This window comes from Megascapheus bottae, chromosome 22, assembly GCF_031878675.1.
Source record: "Megascapheus bottae isolate mThoBot1 chromosome 22, mThoBot2.hap1, whole genome shotgun sequence".
Classification (NCBI taxonomy): Eukaryota; Metazoa; Chordata; class Mammalia; order Rodentia; family Geomyidae; genus Megascapheus; species Megascapheus bottae.
Genome location: NC_143530.1, coordinates 6,323,869 through 6,346,078, shown reverse-complemented (window position 1 = coordinate 6,346,078; position 22,210 = coordinate 6,323,869). Strand labels below are relative to the sequence as shown.

Genomic DNA, 22,210 nt, shown 5'->3' with positions numbered 1-22,210 from the left:
CTCTGGGGTTTTGGAGGAGAGAATTCATAAAAGTGTTTCCTAGCTAGGCATAAGATCTGAGGATCACAGTTCAAAGCCAGCCTGGGCACTAAAGAACATGAGACTTATAGCTCTATTTAATCACTAGAAAACTGGAAGTAGGGCTGTAGCTCTGGGGTAGGTTGGTAGCCTTGAGCTGAAGAGCTCAGGGACAGCACCCAGGCCCAGAGTTCAAGCCTCATGACCCACCAAAAAAAAAAAAAAAAACCAAAAAACAAAAAAACATTTCTTGGTGCCAGTGACTGACTCTTGCAATCCTAGCTACTCAGAAGACTGAGATCAGAGGATCGCCATTTGAAGCCAGCCTGGGCAAGAAATAAAAGCTAGAAATGGGAGCTGTGGCTGAAGTGGTAGAGTTCTAGCATTGAGTGAAAAAGCTTAGGGACAGCACCCAGGTTTTGAGTTCAAGCCCCAGGAGTAGCAAAAAAAGTTAAACTTCTTATTTAGTCTCTCTTTACAAGTGGCTACTCACTTTGCTGAAGGGTCTCAGGTCTCTCTTTTGCATGTCCTGACAGAAATCTCTAGCAGTTGCTTGGTGATGGTGAATTTGTTGATTGGTGGGATTCCCATCCTGACTGGTGAAGCTATAGGGATATGGTGTTTATGTCTATGGGGCTTTGGCTTCAAAAATTCAGAATGTGCATGTTCTGAGTCATGAATAGGGACAGTTGGTTCTGGGCTGGGTGGCTCACGCCTGTAATCGTAGCCTGTAATCTCAGGAGGCTGAGATCTGAGGATCAAGGTTCAAAGCCAGCCTGGGCACAAAAGGACCTGAGACTCATCTCAGGTTAACTTCTACAAAACGGGAAGTGGGGTTTGGCTCAAGGGTAGGGCGGCAGACTTGAGCTGAAGAGCTCAGGGACAGTGCCCAGGCCAACAAAAAAACAAAACAAAAAGCACAAAAGGGACAGTTGGTAGGGATAATATGCTTGGAAAAATTAGATATGCCATGCATGCCCTTGGAGGGCTCATGTGGTAGACATTAACAGAACTAAATTCCTTATAGTGTGTAGATATTAAAGTGTCTTAACGGGCATCTTGTAGAGGGCACAAAAGTGACAATATGTTAATCATGTTCTTGAATGGGAAGAAGCCATCTTACGGCTTTTCAAATCTGAAAAGGCTCTGGGAGAGGAATTATCCAACTCTGAATTTGTTAGGACTCTTAATAATAAACGCAACTCCAACTGGTGAATGTCAAAAGGGGAACTAAATCATCAGAATGCAAGAATAAAACAACCGGGGCTTGGGAACACACCCCAGCCCAGGCCATCAGAAGATGGGGCTGGGCTCTAGCCCTTGTGTCTTGACACTTGCTTCCTGCTCCCTTGAATACATCTGTAACCCGCTTGTTTTCCGTCGTAGTTTCCCTAAGTCCCGAAATGGTAGCACCCATTTCCTGGGTAGTATAAGCTAGAAGCGGAGCAGCCAGCAGAGCCTGGTTGCTGATGGGTCCTGGTGTTAGAAGTTCCTCGGGAACTTGGGTCGGAGCGGATCCGATCAGTCAAATGGTGCGTGTCCACGAAGAGTGGTTACGGGGGCAGGGTAAGGAGCACTGTAAGGAAAGAGAGCAGTGCAGAGAGGTCCAGGGCAGGCTTGTCACCCTCGGCCGCAGGTAGTGAAATGGGATTTACAGATGACCGGGCGAGTTCGCGTGACCTATCACAGAAAGCCATTTCCAGGTACCCCCTCCACCTCGGCTCCTCCTGAAGACACCAGTGGAGGAAGGACGACGCCCTGCGGGCGAGGGGGTCCAGCGTCTTCCCGGATCTCCACGGGGTGCTGCGGCGCGGGGCCTGGCCGGGCGAGGCGGGCGGAGGCCGGATTCCACGCACCGCGCCCGGCCCGGCCTCCCTCGGCCTCCCAAGCCCGGCGGCGGTGAGCGGCCTGCGCCGTCGCCTCGGCTCCAGGCGGGAACCCGGAGCGGCGCCAGCCCGCGTCCTCCCGGGCGTCTCCGCGGAGACGCGCGGCGGCCGCCAGCTCCGCTCCCACCGCCGGCCGGCGCGTGACGTCACGGCCAATCACGTGACGGCGCTCTCGGCCCAGTTCCGCCTATCTATCTCGCGAGAGTCCTGCGTCCCTCCCACCGCTCTCGGACCTGCGCGCGGCCTGGGACGTTTTGGCTAGGAGCGGTTGATGCTTTTCTTTCCATCCTTTCCACGCTCTTCAGCTTGGGGGTTCTGGGGCGTCAGCCAGCGACATCTCGCGAGACTCGCGATTTCGCGTTCCCCGCCCCCCCCCCCCCCGCGCCTGCGTCGATCGCTTCAAAGGCGAAGGTCGCGCCAGAAGGAAGCGCCGGCGTCGCGTCCCGTGACCGGGGCGCCGTTACCACAGCCCCGGAGCTCCTCTCGGCTGCCAGCCGGGACCCCCCGCCGCCAAGATGCCTCGAATTATGATCAAGGGGGGCGTGTGGAGGAATACCGAGGTGAGTGGGCTTTCCCGCCGTCCGCCGCCCTCCGCCGGGTCCGGTAGCTAGTGCGCACGCGCGCGCGTGGAGTCGGGGCGCCGACTCTGCCCTGTGGGGTCTGCGTGGGGGACCGCAGCGCGAGGGCGAGCCCCGGGGCCTGCACGTCGGGCCCCGGGGCCCGCGGGGTGGGTGTGTCCGGGGCCTGGTGTGCGCCCGGGGCCTGCACGTCGTGTCCGGGGCCTGCACGTCGGGCCCGGGGCCCGCGGGGTGGATGTGCCCGGGGCCTGCACCTCGTGTCTGGGGCCTGCACGTCGGCCCCGGGGCCCGCGGGGTGGATGTGCTCGGGGCCTGCACGTCGTGTCCAGGGCCTGCACGTCGGCCCCGGGGCCCGCGAGGTGGGTGTGCCCGGGGCCTGCAAGTCGGGCCCGGGGCCCGCGGGGTGGATGTGTCCGGGGTCTGCACGTCGGGCCCCGGGGCCCGCCCGCACAGTGTGCCCTGAGGCCCTGGACCCGGCCCCTGCGGCCCGCACGGTGTGCCCGGGCTTCTCGAGGGCAGGCGCCGCGATTTGCCCACTGGGCCGCTGCGCACTCCCCCCCCTTCCCCCCGTCCCACCCCTCGACCCCGCTTACTGTTGAATTGGGAACGCGCCCCCTCTCTCTGGGGAGGGGGCGATGGCACACGGGCGGGGCGTGATCTTTCTGAGGGCGTCACTCTTTCTTGACTTGGAACAAGGTGTGCTTGCTTCTGGTGAAAAAAACACCGAGAAGTTGCTCCAATCGCACCAGGGCGCCAGGCGAGAGGAGCCCATTTATGTCTGCTTGTCTGCTTATCAGTAACTTGTCTCTTCTCCCAGTAAATGCCGGTCGTCTCCTCCTCCTGTCATTCATCTTGCCTGAATAGAAGCCAGTCTTCACTGCCATGGGTGTACTAAGGGGCAATAGAAAAAGACAAATAAAAATTAGATTTTAGTGCATTTTGTGTGCAGAGTGCGTTGAACTTACCACTGGAAAATATTCTTAAATGCTCTTGTCTTCTTTCTCTTGTATCTTCTTGAAATGTCTTATTGCCGGTTGGGGTCCTTGATATCCTCTGCAAATTTAGTACAGAAACACTTCTTGGAATCCTTGTCAAATACTGCACTCATCCTGTAAGAATTACTCACATTCCTTCTCACTCATACACCTTTTGCTATTTGTTAGAGTTTGCTTTGTTCCCTTGCAACAGTGCCAGACCTTTGTATGTGATGCTCCCTAAGTTCTTAACCTCTCAAAGCTTCAGTTCCCTCTTTTTTTTTTTTTTTTTCCCTTTGGGTCCTGGGTCTTGAACTCTGGGGCCTAGGTGCTGTCCCTGATCTTCTTTTTGTTCAAGGCTAGTGCTCTACCATATGAACAACAGCTCTACTTCTCTTTTATTTTTTCTGTGATTAATTGCAGTTCATACCTCTTTTTCACCTCTGTGTGTGTATGTTTGTGTACATGTCTCTACAGAAACCACATCACAGTTAAATCTTTTTTTTCACTTGAAGTTTTGTGATTGAATGTACTTTTACTCTGGCAATTCTTTTAGGATGAAATTCTGAAAGCAGCGGTAATGAAATATGGGAAAAACCAGTGGTCTAGGATTGCCTCACTACTGCATAGGAAATCAGCAAAGCAATGCAAAGCCAGATGGTATGTATTATTTAATAAGTAGAAAACACAAAGCAATCTTGATTATCAGTGAACTCTCTCTCAGTTCTTTGAATCATCTTTAAAAAAAAAAAAGCTGGCTTCCTGATATAACAAGAAGCATGGGATGGGAGATGGGATGGGATTTCAGACTTAGCTGTCACTTGTTTCCTGTGTAGTCTTACACAAGCTGTTTTTCCATCCCCTCCATCCTGCTCCTGTTTTCTCCCAATTTGGCATATAACTCTTGGCACTAACTGAAGCCTCATCTAAATGAGTTAATATGTTTGAAAGTGCCTTGTGAAGCATAAAAATCTTTTAGGGACAGATGGATCCCAGGCTAGAAATGTATTGCAGCCCAAATGTTTGGAATTGGTTGTACTCAAACTTATTTTCATAAATAAGTGATAAACAATGATTAATTTTCTATGGAAGCTTATAATAGTTGAGTTTCCTCTTACTAGAATCAAAAAATTATGTAATTGCTAAACTAAAACATACTGGAACACACTAAAACACTTCATTTGTGGTGCACCTTCTTATAGCATAGGATAATGGACACACTCAATTGTTTACCTGGTCTCTTAGCATGAATGATTTGGCTCCAGCCCTGGCCCTAGCCCCAACCTGTCTGTTATGAGGAATATATTTTGGATTGTACAATGGTGACCCAACTTACTAGAGGGGAAAGTGCCAGGATGCAGAGATTAGAGTATAAAGAGGCTTATGATTCTCAGGGTGAATATGTGCTTTTGCTTTTCTGTTAGTGATGCTTAGCTCTTGTAATGGTGGTTGTGAGGAGTTAGGTCCTTTTTGTCAACCTCTCATATCTGGCTAAGTATTGGATGAAAAAGGTAGGTGAGGTGGACATTAGGAAAGACAGGATGCTGTAGTAGTTTTACTTGAATTTAAAAGCATATGAGAAAATGCATACAGTATTTAAAATCATGTAGTAGATGTAAGTCAAATACTTGAAGGAAGTCCCAGTTGTTAGAAAATCAAACTGAGAAAGTACTAAGAAGACCATAATGATAGTGTCTTTTTCCAAGTGATAGTGTCATTCTGGAAACTTTCCAAACCTCTTATGAAATAAATGAAAATAAAAAGATAGTTGAAGAAGAAGGTCATGTTTTAGGCAAATCACTTTTTTTCTTTGTCTCACATAATTAAAATACAGTGGAGTAAAGTAGGATCAGTTTAACCTTTAGTAACCATTTTGTTGTCTAAAAGAATAGCTTTAGAGCCGGGAGTTTGGCCTAGTGGTTAAAGTGCTCACCTAGCATGCACGAAGACCCGGGTTCGATCCCTGAGTACCACATATATAGAAAAAAGCCAGAAGTGGTGCTGACACTCAAGTGGTAGAGCGCTAGCCTTGAGAAAGTCCAAGGACAGTGCTCAGGCCCTGAGCTCAAGCCCAGGACTGGCAAAAACAAAACAAAAAAACCCCAAAAGAATAGCTTTAGTCATTAAAGGATAGGAACAGCTATTTTTAGATAGTACAAGTCAGAATATCTGATGTGTAAACTGGATATACTAAGTGATTAAAGAATAAAAATGGTATCCCTTTGATTAGGTATGAATGGCTAGATCCAAGCATTAAGAAAACAGAATGGTCCCGAGAAGAAGAGGAGAAACTTTTACACTTGGCCAAGTTGATGCCCACTCAGTGGAGGACCATCGCACCCATCATTGGAAGAACAGCAGCCCAGTGCTTGGAACACTATGAGTTTCTTCTGTAAGTAATCTGTAAGCAGTTTAAAATGTGTTTATGTTAATGAGGCTGAAGAAACTTCTAGCATTTTCTGTCTTTAAACTTTTAACTACAGCTGGAGAAGCATTCTTTTTTTTGTGAGGTGGGCAGTCCTGGGTCTTGAACTCAGGGCCTGAGCACTGTCCTTGGGCTTTCTCAAGGCTAGAGCTCTACCACTTGAGCCATAGCACCACTTCTGGCTCGCTCCTTTCTTCCTTCCTTCCTTCCTTCCTTCCTTGCTTGCTTGCTTGCTTGCTTGCTTTCCTTTTTTTTTTTTTTTTTTTTGGTGGGTCATGGGGCTTGAATGTGGCCTGGACACATCCCTGAGCTCTTCAGCTCAAGGCTACCACTCTACCCTTGAGCCAAGCCCCACCTCCCATTTTCGTAAGGTTAATTGGATATAGGAGTCTCAGGTCCTTTTGTGCTTTGAACCTTGATCCTCATATCTCAGCCTCCTGAGTAGCTAGGATTACAGGCGTGAGCTACCACGCCTGGCTTCTTCTATGTATGTGGTACCAAGGAATTGAACCTGGGCCTTTGTGCATGCTAGGCAAGCACTCTACCACTAGACCAAACTCCCAGCCCCTTGGAGAAGCATTTTTTATTCCAAATGACATATGCTTCAAAATCCTATTTTCTCTTATTTATTTGTATTTGTTGTTGGTTTGGGTTGTGGCATTTGAACTCAGGGCCTGGACTCTGTCCCTGAGCTTTTTTGTCCTAGTGTTCTTCCACTTTGAGCCACAGTGCTTCTTCTGGTGGTTAAACGGAGATAAGAGTCTCGTGGACTATCCTGCTGGGGCTACCTTTGAACCTTGATCCTCAGATCTCATCCTCTTGAGTAGCTAGGATTACTGTTGTGAGCTACCTGGTGCAAGCTGCCTGGCTTGCATTGGTTATTTTTCATATAGGGTTTTGAGCTTTTGCTCAGGCCTTGCTATGATCATGGAACCTCTTCCTCCAGAGTTGATGGGATTATAGTTGTGAACCACCATGCCTGTTCTCATTTTGGTTTGTTTATAATTGTGTTTTTTTAATTTGTGTGGTTGTACTTTTAAGTTTTTAATTTTTTTGGTGCCAGTCCTGGGGCTTGAACTAAGGGCCTTGTGCTCTTGATTTTTTTTTTTTTTTTTTTTTTTTGCTCTAGATACTTAAGCCATACCTCCACTTCCATATACTATATATTTTTTTCTTTTTGTCAGTTGTGGGACTTGAATTCTGGGCCTGGGTGCAGTCCCTGAGCTCTTTAGCTCAAGGCTACTGCCCTACCCCTTGAGCCACAGCACCACTTCTGGTTTTCTGGTGATTAATTGGAGAAAGAGTCTCCTGGACTTTTTAGTGCCCAGGCTGGCTTTGAACCTCGATCCTCAGATCTCAGCCTCCTGAGATTATGTACTGAATTCACATTAAGAGGCTTTCATGATGAATGGAAATACAGAAATTAGAGATGTTTTTGTGTGTATGCTGGTATTTTGGTTTGAACTCAGTGCCATGCTCTCTTGCTTGGTTTGCTTGCTCATAACTGGTGTTCTACCACTTGCATCACATCTTCATCCTGCTTTTTCACTGATCATCTTGAGATGGAGTTACATAGACTTTTTGGTCCAGGCTGGCTTTGAACCTTGGTCCTCTTAACTTAGCTTCCTGAGCGATAAGATTACAGGTGTGAACCACCAGAGTCCTGCTAAAATGAGAGAATTTACCATTTCTTTCTGATAAAACAATAATAGAAATGCTTTATGTTGTTAAGGCCTATATGTAAGGTTTTTTTTTTGAAAAAAAAAATAATGCCTGAATTAGGAAACCTAATTCCAATATTAAATGAGTTACTCATCTGAATTTTTTCCTAGGGACAAAACTGCCCAGAGGGACAATGAAGAGGAGACTACAGATGATCCACGCAAGCTTAAGCCTGGAGAGATAGATCCAAATCCAGAGACAAAACCAGCACGGCCTGATCCAATCGATATGGATGAGGGTATGTATGTGCCTGTGAGGAACTGCTTTCTTTGCTAGATTGTCAAGCCTTTAAACCTTCTTAGTTCTTTCTTGAAATACTGTGACTTTATGGTTCTGCTAATAGGTATTACTTTTAGTATCTTTTTAGTATCTTTCAAAATCTCTTTATCTTTCCAAGTCTTTTCTGTTAGGGAATAGTTGCTTTCTTTTTTTTTTTTTTGGTGGTCATGGGGCTTGAACTCTGGGCCTGGGCACTGTCCCTGAACTCTTCAGCTCAAGGCTGCTCTCTTACTCTGTAGCCACAGCCCCACTTCCCTTTTTCTAGAGGTTAATTGGAGATAACAGTCTCATGTTCTTTTGTGCTGGGCTGGCAGTCTTCAGATCTCAGCCTTCTGAGTAGCTAGGATTACAAGTGTGAGCCACTTTGTCCAGCTGCTCTTGTTTTTTTATTGTTTTATTTTCTTAATTTCTCTCTCTGTGTCTTTTTTTTTTTTTTTTTGAGATAGTGTCTTGCTGTGTTGTCCAGGCTGACTTAAAACTTGAGGTCTTCCTGCCTTAGGATTGAAAGTGTTTTATCTCCATACCCAGCTAGAATAGCTACTCCTTTTGGCCAGCACACCACCATCTTCAATTTTTAATTCAAACTTTTCAGCTTAATACTACTGGGCAGAATTCCCAGAAGACAGAGGTGAGCCCCAGGGATTTTGCTTTCTTATTTCCATTCTACAGAGTGAGACACCAGGTCAAGATATTGGACCCCAGTTCTTTGACCTCAGGAGGATGATTTAATCTCAGTGAGAAGACAGCGCTGTAAGACAGTGAGGGAGGTTTATGGTTCTGTGAGGCATTGAACCAAGAATTAAAGAAATTGGATGTTTGTCTTTGTCTGCCACTTACTAGCTGTTTGACCTTAGGCAAGTCTTAGTCTCTCTGAGTTTTGATTCTTTTCCTGCTGTGTTACTTCACAGGGTTGCAAATGTTCAGTATTTACTTTGTTTTTAAAATGTAAGGTTTAAACGTGGTTTTCATGAGTGGACTGTGGCAGGGCTGGCTGCATTCTTGTTATCTGAAGAACTTTGAAAAAAATGTATTTTGTAGTGCTTTCACTGGAAACACTGAGTTAGCTTTTCTTCTTCTCTGCCTCTGATGTTACCGCTGCTTCCTTCTTCTCCTCCTCCTCCTCTTCCTCCTCCTCATCCTTTTTTGTGTGTGTGTGTGTGTGGGTCCACTCCTGGGGCTTGGACTCAAGGCCTGAGCACTGTCCTTGGATACTTTTTGCTCAAGGCTAATGCTCTTGCTACTTGAGCCACAGCTCCACTTCCAATATACATTTTTTTTTGTGGGGGGGAGGTGGTCATGGGGCTTTGGACTCCACTGGGCGCTATCCCTGAGTTCTTCAGCTCAAGGCTACCACACTACCCCTGGGCCTGGGCACTGTCCCTGAGCTCAGGGCTACTGCCCTAACCCTTGAGCCAAGCCCCACTTCCCGGTTTCTAGAGGTAAACTGGAAATGAGTCTCAAGTCCTTTTGTGCCTGGGCTGGCTTTGAACCTTGATCCTCAGATCTCAGCCTCCTGAGTAGCTAGGATTATAGGTGTGAGTCACTGTGCTCAGCCATTTCCAGCTTTTTCTGTGTATATGGTACTGAGGAATCGAACCTAGGGCTTCATGCATGCTAGGCAAGCACTCTACCATTAGGCCACACTCCCAGCCTCTTCTTTTTTCTTTTTTAATTGCTGGGTATTGAACCAGAACCTTGTGTGCTAGGCTAGAGCTTTACATTGAGTGAGCTCCCATCTATTGCTTTTGGTTTTTGCAGTAGGATCTCACTGTGTAGTTCAGGCTGACCTTTTTTCTTCTTGAATGCTGGGATTATTGGTCATACTTGGCTAGGGATCTGTTTATTTTTTTGGGTTGGTTATGGGCCTTGAACTCTGGGCCTGGGTGCTGTTCCTGAGCTCTTCAGCTCAAGGCAAGCAAGTGTCCTATCACTTGAGCCATAGCGCCATTTCCAGCTTTTTGGTAGTTGGAGATATGATCTCACAGACTTTAAAGTTTTATGCCTGGACTGTCTTTGAACTGCAATCCTCAGATCTCAACCTCCTGAGTAACTAGGATTATAGGTGTGAGCCACCAGTGCCCAGCAGAGATCTGGTTTTTAACCTAGGTTTTTCTGATTTCAAAACTCAAGCTATTGCCTTTATGCTATATTATGTAATGAGTATATTTCTGTTTATTTAAATTGTTTTTTAGAATTTTAGGTACTAGAATATATCTGACCTAGCTTGCTTAAGTTGCAGAAGAACATGGTTTTATTTTCTTTTTTGTAGATGAACTTGAGATGCTTTCTGAAGCTAGAGCTCGCTTGGCTAATACTCAAGGGAAAAAGGCCAAGAGAAAAGCAAGAGAGAAGCAGTTGGAAGAAGCAAGGTGGGTTTCTCCTTTCATGTTCACGATCCTTGACCTTAGATCCAGGAAGGCATGATTAATTGACACTATTTGGTGAATAATCTCAGTTGTCCAGTTCTTGTTTTTCTGATCCTTAAGCTCTGGTGCTGATTTTTATTTTTTGTGGAACTGGGGTTAGAATTTAGATCTTCATGCTTGCATATTTTTTCCTTACCCATTTTATAGTAGTTATAGAAAAAAAATACATCTTTTGAAAACTTTGTGAGTTATGGCAGAAGCACTGCATTTTCCCCTCTCTGTGTTTGGTCTGCTGTGGTACCTTGGTCACACAGGCTGTGTGAATTTTGCATGGCTACCAGCTATTATTCTTTCTTGATTAGTTGGGTAGGCACTGGCTGTGAAACAGCTATCTCTTTAGAACAGAGAAGGGAGTTAATGAACCTTGAACCTAATTTTAGGTTTTTTTTTTTTCTTTCCCTTGCCAGTCCTCAGGATCTGGGCATTATCCCTGAGCTTTTTGTGTTCAAGACTGGCATTCTACCACTTGAGCCACAGCGCCACTTCTGGCTCTTCCTGTTTATGTGGTACTTATGAATTAAACCCAGGATTTCATTCATTCTAGGCAGGCACTAGGCACTCTACCGCTAAGCCACATTCCCAGCCTCATAGAAATAAATGTCTCTTTAAAAATTGAGCTAAAATAGTCATTGCCCTTAATCAGGATTTTCTCCACTTCTTCCTTATTTTCCTTTGGTTAAATGCATGATTGCTACCAAGTAAATTAATATTTGGAGTTAGGCAATACCCTTTGACATCCTTTCCTTGACTGCCCCTGGCCATTTCTGTGTTTTTTTGTTTTTTTTTTTTCTTGGCCAATCCTGGGGCTTGAATTCAGGGCCTGGGCACTGTCCTTGGACATGTTTTGCTCAAGGCTAGAGCTCTACCACTTGAGTCATACCATCACTTCTAGCTTTTTCTGTGTATGTGGTACCAAGGAATTGAACCCAGGGTTTCATGCATGCTAGGTGAGCATGCTACCACTAGGCTATGCTCCTGGCCCCATTTTCTACAGTAGTGTCTTGGGGTATAAATTGCTTCACAGGTAGATCCAGTTTAGTTAGGGTCCTATAAAGGGATGATTCTTGAGAATTTCTTGAATTCGTTCTGACTCTGTCTTTCAGTTTTTCTTTGGCAAATGAGTGGCCATCTTTTTTGCCTTTATCTCCAATGACTGGCTCTATTTCCCATTTGCGTTTTACCACTACATCTACTGAATTAGAAGTGCCCTGTGCACTGTTACTTTTCTGTGTACTGTTGCAAATGAAGTTAGTTCTTGTTGAAAGAAGTTTGGATCATTCTGTTCCCTATCCTTTCCCAGACCCTGCTTTTGCTGGCCTTTGTGGCCTGGCATTTCTTCCTCCTGTCCTGGTGGGGGCGGGGACTGGGGAAGGAAGTAGGGGAGGGGAACGGGAGAAGAAGAGAAGGTATGGGACTCTGCAGCTGCTATACTATTATTTATTTTCATTTCTTCCTTTTTTTAAAAAATTTAATTTCAACTTTATTTACGAAAGTTCTCCTATAAACAAAGATACCATTCTACTCCTTGAAAATAGTATAACTGATATTCGTGAAAACCATTTACATATTTTAATCTTTCTTCATAAAACTGAATTATGGGATGAGCAAAAAAGGGTAGTCAAAGGCATAAAAACAAAATAAAACAAACAAACAAACAAAAAAAACCTGTCCAGCCTCAATGTTCAAAAGAACGGAGTATGAATTGAGAATCACATCCTTTAATGTACTATTACACCTAAAAATTGAAATGATCTTTTTATAGGTGGCAAATGTTTACATTAAACAGTCTTCTAACACACAGAGTTTGTGACTTTAGGATTGTTCATATTGGCTCTGCTGATTTTTTTTTCTTTTTTTTTGTAATTTCTTATTGTAATTAATAAAAGGGTTACATGATATTTGCCAGATAGAAGGTGCATTAATTCACATATATTGATACCCTTTCACATGTCTTGGTACCCACCACCCACCCCCTGTCTTGGTTTTCCCCCCTTCCCTATGCTGATTTTTTTTTTTAAAAGAACTTATTAACATTGATTTTTACATCATATTTCAAATGACGTGTTTAACAAACAAGTATTCAAGAAGGGAATCTATATACAATCACTGGCACTTAGATATTAGAATATAATCAAAATTAGGCTGAGGGTTTATATGTCATAGATACATATTAATCTATGTAATAAATCGATTATGTCTATAGAGTCATAAGTTTTTTTTTTTTTTTTTTTGCCAGTCCTAGGGCTTGAGCTCAGGCCCTGAGCCCTGTCCTTGGATTTTCTCAAGGCTAGAGCTCTACCACTTGAGCCTCAGCACCACTTCCGGCTTTTTTCTATGTATGTGGTACCAAGGAATAGAACCCGGGTCTTCATGCATGCTAGGCAAGCACTTTAACCACAAGGCCAAACTCCTGGCCCCTAGAGTCATAAGTTTTTATGTCTATGTAGTTGTGTTTATATTTTCAGTACCATGTCCATAGCATTGGGTATGTAACTATTGAGTCCTCGCTCTTGTACTGTTTGGATTTAATAGCCACATATTAAGGATACCATGTGCCTTTTGTTCCTTTGGTCTTGACTTGTCTCACTCAACGTGATTCCCTCTAGATTCATCTACTTCCTGCAAAGGCTATGCTGATTTTATAAAGTAAGTTATCACTGTAAAAAGGACACAGACTTTATAAAGGATTTTGCAACCCATGGAAAAAAATGAAGAAAACACTTTGATCTCATCATTTAGGCCAGTCTAAAATAAATGTATAAAAATAACTATAAAAGGGCCGGGAGTTTGGCCTAGTGGTTAAAGTGCTTGCCTAGCATGCATGAAGACCCGGGTTCGATTCCTCGGTACCCCACATACATAGCAAAAAGCCAGAAGTGATGCTGAGGCTCAAATGGTAGAGCTCTAGCCTTGAGAAAGTCCAAGGACAGTGCTCAAGCCCTGAGCTCAAGCCCAGGACTGGCAAAAAAAAAAAAAAAAAAAAAAATAACTATAAAAGAAAAACAACACATGATTGACTTAGAAATTGGAATTCTCTCTGAAATCAGAGAGCACTGCCCCTTATATTATCAATACATTTGAATTCTTCAAGGTAGAGATGATAGACAGTCTAAATATTCAGCCAGAGAGTATGAAGTAAAATGGTTCAAATTACCTATGTATCATTGATATGTAATATTACTTGTTTTAAGTCATTAATTTTTTTTGGTGGGACAGTTATCCCCACATCATAACTAAGTCACAAGGAAATTTAAAAATCTTGAAAACGCTATCCCTGAGCAGCGATAGAGGAAGTGACAATCTTTACTACAGCATGAACTAGTAACAGTCAGCAGTCAAATCTATTCCAGTCCTGCAGCACTACTGTTTCTGAACTGATCTTTTTGTAATGAAACAAGTGTAACATGTTTTTTTTTTTTAAAAAAATCAGATAAATAGAAACTCTGGTTTTATTGTCAACTTTATAGTTTTTTGTTTCTGTCAAGTGCAAGATCGACCTGCTAAGAAATGTTCTAGCAATGACTGATATAATAACTTCTGTTGGCATCTTGTCTTCTGAGTCTTCATTTCTCCCACTGATGTTCAGCCAAATAATAAACGCAACACGCTAGTGGTTGAGTTTACTATTATCAATGGTACCTTCATCACAGTTCTTACAGATTGAATAAGGTTTATCAGCTGAAATTTAATTCCTGGTTCCTCTTCAACTCCAACAATTCTAGCCAATGTTTTTAAGAAAGCACTCCTTGTGCAGCACCGCAATGGTGTTGATGCGGACAGGGCAGCCTGGAGCAACGAGTACAGAGTAAAGGCCATAGTTGTTGGAAGCCGGCTGGAGGCTCAGACGACTCCTTTCTCCTGCCGCCGCCGTGGATGTGGTGCTGCTGCTGCTGTGGTGCTTTCCGATGGTCTTTCTTTTCATTCTTTTTTTTTTTTTTTGCCAGTCCTGGAGTTTGAACTCAGAGCCTGAGCACTGTCCTTGGGCTTTCTCAAGGCTAGAGCTCTATCACTTGAGCCACAGACCACTTTGACTTTTTTCAATGTATGTGGTACCCAGGAATCGAACCTAGGTCTTTGTGCATGCTAGGCAAGCACTCTACCACTAGGCTAAACTCACAGCCCTCTTTTTTTCTTTTGACTCCTTTTGGAGTAAGTTTTGGAAAAATTTTACCTAATGCTCTTTTATAGTCTAATCCTCCTTATATTAATTGCAAATCTTTTTTCTTATTTGCTTTTTAACTTAATTTTTTGTTGTTGTTGGTGTGGGACTTGAACTCTGGGCCTAGGTGCTGTCCCAGAGCTCTTCAGCTCAAGCCTACCAACCTACCTCTTAAGCCACAGTGCAACTTCCAGTTTTCTGGTGGTTAATTAGAGATAAGTTCTCACTGATATTTAGTGCCTGGGCTGACTTTGAACTGTGATCCTCAGATCTCAGTCTCCTGAGTAGCTAGGGTTATAGGCAAGAGTTACTGCGCTCAGCTAACTTCATTTTATCATTTTGTTCTAGTGCTAAAGTTATAAAACATCTCAAAACTGGTGATATTTTCCCTTGACAGTTATTTTACTTAGTAAGTATATTCGCATCCAAAGAGAAGCTACATATTTACTACAGTTTTCTCTGGCATTTTCATTTGCTTTTATTGTATTCTTTAAGTTAAAATTTAGATTTGGTGAGTGGTATGAGGTGAGTGCTTAAATGAGTATTTTTTCTCTCCAAATAACTGGATAGTTCTCTAGTTGTTGGCCAATAGTAAGTGATTTTTCTGGGTGGTTTTGTATTCTCTTCATTTAGGCGTCTTGCTGCCCTTCAAAAAAGAAGAGAACTTCGAGCAGCTGGTATAGAAATTCAGAAGAAAAGAAAAAAGAAGAGAGGAGTTGATTATAATGCTGAGATTCCATTTGAAAAAAAGCCTGCTCTTGGTTTTTATGATACTTCAGAGGAAAACTACCAGGCCCTTGATGCAGATTTCAGGAAACTAAGACAACAGGATCTCGATGGGGAGCTAAGATCGTGAGTTCCTTTTGGATTTTGGAAATAAACATAAAATGGAAATTCTGTTAAGCACCAATTATTATATTTGTCAAAACCAGAATGTTGTTTAGCTCCTGATGGGAACTGTAATGGGCTTAACTTTGTGAGAAAGCCAGACCCTGGCTGTCAGGATTTTAGCACTGAATGCTGTGTGTGTGGCCCTTGAGTCACAGTTCTCTTAGTTGACTGTTTACCCACCACATTTGACATTCATGTATACATTGTGAGCCGGTGTTTACAATGGAAGAAATATTCTAAAACATATTCTGGTTCCCCCCCCCCCTTTTTTATGCCATTTTGGGGCTTGAACTTGGGGCCTGATGTCATCCCTGTGTTTCTTTTGCTCAAAGCTGATACTCTACCACTCTGCCACAGAACAATGTCTGGTTGGTTTTTTTTCTAAGTAGTTTGTTGGGGATAGGAGTCTCATAGACTTTGTTGCCTGGGATGGCTTTGAATAATAATCCTCAGATCTCACTCTCCTGGGTAGCTAGGATTATAGGCATGAACCACCAGTGCCTGGCTTTTTTTGGGTTTAGTCAGAATTTTTTTTTCCCCCCAGTTAAGGGACCCTATCTTATTAACACTATTTCAGCCAAGCCCTCAGTCTAAGGCTCTCACCCATAAGTTATAGAGCCACCAAACAATACTTCTGCTACCTTGTATTTATTTGTTTGTTGATTGTTGGTTGGTTAGTTGGTCAGTTAGTTGTGGGGCTTGAACTCAGGGCTTGGGCACTGTCCTTGAGCCTCTTTGTGCTCAGTGCTAGCACTCTTCACAGCACCACTTCTGGTTTGAGTGGTTAAGTGGAGCTAAAAGTCTCATGAAGGGTAGGGAATTTGGCCTGGTGGTTAATTGCTTGCCTAGCATGCACAAAGACCCAGATTCAATTCCTCGGTATTACATACCTAGGAAAAAGCTGAAAGTAGTGCTATGGCTCAAGTGGCAGAGCTCTAATCCTAGAGAAAGACAAGGACAATGCTCAAGGCCTGAGTACAAGTCTCAGGACTGGCAAAAATAAAAAGTCATGAAGACTTTTCTGCCCAGGCTGGCTTCGAACCCTGATCTTCAGATCTCAGGCTCTTGAGTAGCTAAGATTACACGTATGAGTACTGGTATCTTGCTTGCCCTATCTTTATTAAAAGGAAATTAAAATAAAAAAAATTGCTGATACATTCTTAAACCTTTTTTTTTTTGCCAGTCCTGGGCTTGGGCTCAGGGCCTGAGCACTGTCCTTGGACTTTCTCAAGGCTAGAGCTCGACCACTTGAGCCTCAGCACCACTTCTGGCTTTTTACTATGTACGTGGTACCGAGGAATTGAACCGGGTCTTTGTGCATGCTAGGCAAGCACTCTACTACTAGGCCAAACTCCTTGTCCCACATTCTTAAATCTTTTCATGTGATGGAGATAGGTAGATTTATTTATAATGTTTATGTTTTATGTCTTGGAATGCACATAACTTTTTTTGGGGGGGGGGGCAGTTCTGGGACTTGAACTCAGGGACTGAGCTCTGTCCTTGGGCTTTCCTCAAGGCTAGTGCTCTAATGCTTGAGACACAGCACTTCTTCCGGCTTTTTGTATTTATGTGCATGCTAAACAAGCACTCTGCCACTAGGCCATGTTCCTGGCCAATGCAGATACTCTTTAAGGATTTTTCCAGTTTGTAGATTTTTTGTTTTGTTTTGTTTTTGGTTGGTCATGGGGCTTGAACTCTGGACCTGGGCACTGTCCCAGAGCTCTTCAGCCCAAGGCTACTGCCTTACCCCTGGGCCTGGTCGTTGTCCCTGAGCTCTTCAGCTCAAGGCTACCCACCCTACTCCTTGAACCACAGCCCCACTTCCAGTTTTGTATTGGTTAATTGGAGGTAAGAGTCTCTGGGCCTTTGGTACCTGGGGCTGGCTTTGAACAGCCGATCCTCAAATCTCAGCCTCCTGAGTAGCTAGGATTACAGGCATGAGCCACTGTGCCCAGTGTATTACTTCTGTTTTTTTTTTTTTTTGCCAGTCCTGGGCTTGAGCTCAGGGCCTGAGCACTGTCCTTGGGATTTCACAAGGCTAGAGCTCTACCACTTGAGCCTCAGCACCACTTCCAGCTTTTTTTCTATATATATGGTACCAAGGAATCGAACCCGGGTCTTCGTGCATGCTAGGCAAGCACTTTAACCACTAGGCCAAACTCCCGGCCCGCAGTGTATTACTTCTGTATGTTGTTGTTGTTGTGAGGAGAATATTGTAAGATTGTCAGAGATTTTTTTTCTACTCAACTGTTCTTTGTTTACCTTCCATTTTCTGTTGACATAAATACTCTGCAGTTGTCAGCCTCTGTTAATCAGTATATTCTGTTTGTTTTTTTTTATGGGGCCTGGGTGCTGTCCCTGAGCTCTTCAGGTCAAGCTACCACCCTATCCTTGAGCCAAGCCCCATTTCCCTGTTTTCTAGGCGTTAATTGGAGATAAGAGTCTCAGGTCCTTTTTTGCCTAAGCTGGCTTTAAATCTTGATCCTTAGATCTCAGCCTCCTGAGTAGCTTGGATTACAGGCATGAGCCACTGCACCCAGCTTTCTGTATTCTATTTCCGAATAGATGTTATTTCAAGTTTGCATTCTTTATAGGAAACAATGTGTATTTTAGAAAGTCTTTTTTTGATGGTTTAGTTATTCATGTAAGAAAAAGTTTGCTTAGAGATTATGAATATTTATATGGCCTCTAATGTTATTGCTTATGTGTAACTTAGAATTTTTTTCTCTACCCAATTCATGGCAGTGAAAAAGAAGGAAGAGATAGGAAAAAAGACAAGCAGCACTTGAAAAGAAAAAAGGAATCTGATTTACCGTCAGCAATTCTTCAGACCAGTGGTGTTTCTGAGTTTACTAAAAAGAGAAGCAAACTGGTACTTCCTGCTCCTCAGGTAATTTGATTAAAGCAATATTTTCATCTCATGAATTTATATGCTTATCTTATTGTTTGAATTTATGTCGTTACTTCATTTATTTGGCAATTGAGGGCCTATGCTTCAGGCTTGTCCTGAGTACTCTTAAAAAATTCACAGTACAGTGAATGAGCCTACCTATTAAAATCAGTCATTGTGGGATGAGTTGAGAAATAAGAATACTCCCCTGGCCAGGGGTATGGCCTAGTAGCAGAGTACTTGCCTAGTATGCACAAAGTCTTGGGTTTGATTCTTTGGTACCTGAGTTAAAAAGCCAAAGAAAGAAAGAAAGAAAGATTTTTTTTTTGGCTTGGGGTAACTTACAGTGGTTTAGAAAATTATTTTATTTAGCTTTTAGTAGGTTGTGAGGCTTGAACTCAGTGCCTAGGCAGTGTCCCTGAGCTCTTTTGATCAAATCTCATGCTCAACCACTTTGAGCCACAGCTCTATTTCTGGTATTTGAGTGTTTTATTGGAGACAGGAAGCTCATGGGAGTTTTCTGTCTGGGCTGGCTTCAAACCAAGATTCTGAGGATTGTAGGTGTGAGCCACTGGTGCCTGGCTAAAAATTTTTTTTTTGTGGGTCATGGGGCTTCTTCAGCTCTAGGCTAGTGACCTACTTCTGGGCCTGGGCATTGTCCCTAAGCTCTTCAGCTCAAGGCTACCGCCTTACCCTTGAGCCAAGCCCCACTTCCTGTTAATTGGAGATAAGAGTCTCAAGTCCTTTTGTGCCTGGGATGGCTTTGAACCTTGATCCTCAGATCTCAGCCTCCTGAATAGCTAGGATTATAGGCATGAGCCACCTCCGGCAGTTTTTTTTTTTAATACTCCTTAGAATATTTAGTTTGATAAACTTACTGCCATAACACATTTATGTTTTCTTAGGAAACTGTGTGGCTCAAGTAGACAGAATTTTTTTCTTTTTGTCTTTTTGTCTTACTCATGTAGGTAGTATAAATGCTTATCATTATACTGGTCTGAAAGAATATATAAGGCAATATAGCCATTGTAGCTCATCCTATTCATCTTATGTCATTTGAATCCCCCCTCCCCTAAATTGTATGTAAGAGTTCTGAAACTTTTACTATGGAAAATTTAAGTCCTCACATAGTAAGGGAAGAACAGTGAACTTCTGAGTTTCATCTTAAATCAGTCGTTCATCTTGCTGCAATATAGACATCTTAACCTCCATATTTATTCATGTTGACTTGATGATTGTGTCCTTCTAGATTTCAGATGCGGAGCTCCAGGAGGTTGTAAAAGTAGGCCAAGCAAGTGAGATTGCACGTCAGACTGCTGAGGAGTCTGGCATAACAAACTCTGCATCCAGCACTCTCTTGTCTGAGTACAATGTCACCAACAACAGCATTGCTCTTAGAACTCCTCGAACACCAGCTTCACAGGACAGAATTCTGCAGGTATGATGTCATCTGTACTAGAGTGTGCCTTTTGCTTTGTTTATTGTCCTTAAAAGTATCAGGAAAGAGGACTGAGTGGTTTCTTTTTGGATCAGTAGTTGAAGCTGAGTCCTAAATGCATAGATATCAGAGCATTTACTGATGGCAAATTACTGATCCAGAACTGTGTACTTCAGGTGTCCTTTCTACATCTATTGATTTCATAACATTTCGAAGCTAGCCCTTCTACCTTCACTGCTTTTTTGTACCTGTTAGCAAAGCATACAACCTTAGTGTTTTACATTGCTTAGTAATCCTAGAATTACCAGATGTGTGATTAGGAAATGTAATTTTCCAAATTTCTTTGCATTCTTGTGGGTTTTTTTTTGGCAAACTGCCAGTACCATATTCTCCTTCTCTATAACAGCCACAGCTTGTGCTCCCACATGTCTGCAAAGCTGGTTGCTTCTTTATTAGAAATACAGTTTTAGATTCTTGATTCAAGAGTCAAATAGTTGTGGAAGTTTTAGTGAGAAAAATAATTGTTCCTTTCATCGCTTGCTCCAGAGAGGCCCCTCTTACTACTTTTTTTATTCTTTTAAATATTTCATGCAGTGATAGAGGTTGAACTCAGGATCTCGCACATGCCAGGCAAATGCTCAATCCCTGAGTCAATCAGAATTGTGCTTGAGGTGATTGTAGGTGAGAGGATGTAATGAGTATACACTGCATATAGAGGAAAGAAGACTAGTTGATTCTGCATTGTCTATTCTGCCTAAAGAGGTCAGGCATGACTTCTGAAAGGAACATGATTCTATGAGTCTTGTGGTTGGGCCACTTAGAGTATCTTAACTTCCCAGGAGACTCAGATGCTATGAAGACTGGATAAGGAATTAGTGATGAAGCCAAACTAAAACTAGGTATTCTGACATTTACTTCAGCTCATATTGGGAAACTTGAATTCTTATCACCTTGCATTTGTAAAGAGAGATAGCACTGCTAGTAGAAGGTTTTGGGCAATGACAGTTTCATATGTGAGCTTATGACAACATAACTTGATATGTTCATTATTTATTTTTTGTGGGTCATAAGGTTTGAACTCGGTCTTGACCTAGATGCTGTCCCTGAGCTCTTCAGCTCAAGGCTACTGCCCTACCTCTGGGCCTAGGCATTGTCCCTGAGCTCTTCAGCTCAACCCTATCGCCCAACCCATGAGTCAAGCCCCACTTCCATTTTCTAGGGGCTAATTGGAGATAAGAGTCTCAGATCCTTTTGTGCCTGGGCTGGCTTTGAACCTTGATCCTCAGATCTCAGCCTCCTGAGTAGTTAGGATTATAGGCGTGAGTAACCGTGCCCAGCATGTTCACTGTCTTTTGTTATCAGAGGAATGGAAATATCAAGTTTGCCATGGCTGAGTATTCATTTTCTCTATTGTTCTTCTTTTAATTTTTTTGGTTGGTTATGGCAGCTTGAACTCAGGGCCTAGGACTGATTGCTGAGCTCTTTTGTTCAATGATAGCACTCTACCACTTTGAACCACAGCTCTACTTCTGCCTTTTTTTTTTTTTTTTTTGCCAGTCCTGGCTTGAACTCAGGGCCTGAGCACTGTCCTTGAACTTTCTCAAGGCTAGAGCTCTACCACTTGAGCCTCAGCACCATTGACAGCTTTTTTCTATGTATGTGGTACTGAGGAATCAAACCTGGGTCTTAGTGCATGCTAGGCAAGCATTCTATTACTAAGCCAGAGTTCCAGCCTCTACTTCTGTTTTTTGAGTAGTTAAAGAGTTTCATGGGGGCTTTTCTGCTTGAGCTGGCTTTAAACTGTGATCCTCATATTTCAGCCTCCTGAATAGCTAGGATAATAGGTGTGAGCCACTGGCGCCCAGCTCTGTTGTGGTTTTCATTTAGAAAATGTGAAAGAATTTTATTGGGTTTGAGGGTGTAGCCTTGTGGAGTGCTTGCTTAGCATGCACAAAGCCCTGGGTTTGCTTCCTCAGTTTCACATACACAGAAAAAGCCAGAAGTTTTGCTATGGCCCAAATAGCAGAGCCCTTGCCTTGAGCAAAAAGTGTTCAGACAGTACCCAGTTTCTGAGTTCAAGCCCCAGGACTGGCCAAAAAAAAAAAAAAAGTTTAATAGGACCAGAAGAGAGGATTCTGCAGCTTGAGTAAACTGTTAAATGTGCTTTGCCTTCTTGTTAATCAGGAAGCTCAGAACCTCATGGCCCTGACCAATGTGGACACCCCATTAAAAGGTGGACTGAACACCCCATTGCACGAGAGTGACTTTTCCGGAGTGACTCCACAGCGGCAAGTGGTGCAGACTCCCAACACAGTTCTTTCTACCCCATTCAGGTATTGTGAGAATGAGTGTGTTTTGTATTTTAGCAAACCTGCAATCCAAGGGCTAGGGTAGCATGTTTATATTGTAAAGTTGGCAGATATAAATAAATGTTCAGCTTGCTTTTCTGGTTTCTTCTTCCTTCTAATTAATGACAATAGTGTCTAGGAAATGGTTCAATGCTAGCTAAAGCTTCTTTAAAGCT

At 43.3% G+C, this 22,210-nt stretch overlaps 1 protein-coding gene and 1 pseudogene across 1 annotated transcript in view; one reads left to right on the top strand and one right to left on the bottom strand.

Moving 5' to 3' along the window:
- Positions 1 to 2,295: 2,295 nt before the first annotated feature.
- Positions 2,296 to 22,210, top strand: part of Cdc5l (cell division cycle 5 like) — a 41,339-nt gene continuing 21,424 nt past the window's right edge. The window contains exons 1-9 of the mRNA XM_090355554.1: positions 2,296 to 2,464; positions 4,013 to 4,116; positions 5,687 to 5,848; positions 7,714 to 7,841; positions 10,152 to 10,251; positions 15,101 to 15,319; positions 18,104 to 18,248; positions 19,498 to 19,686; positions 21,871 to 22,019. Coding sequence (XP_090211680.1) covers positions 2,420 to 2,464; positions 4,013 to 4,116; positions 5,687 to 5,848; positions 7,714 to 7,841; positions 10,152 to 10,251; positions 15,101 to 15,319; positions 18,104 to 18,248; positions 19,498 to 19,686; positions 21,871 to 22,019 — 1,241 coding nt within the window. The 5' untranslated portion in view covers positions 2,296 to 2,419. The remainder of the gene's footprint in view (positions 2,465 to 4,012; positions 4,117 to 5,686; positions 5,849 to 7,713; positions 7,842 to 10,151; positions 10,252 to 15,100; positions 15,320 to 18,103; positions 18,249 to 19,497; positions 19,687 to 21,870; positions 22,020 to 22,210) is intronic.
- On the bottom strand, positions 13,891 to 14,124 carry LOC150047626 (immediate early response 3-interacting protein 1 pseudogene; annotated as a pseudogene).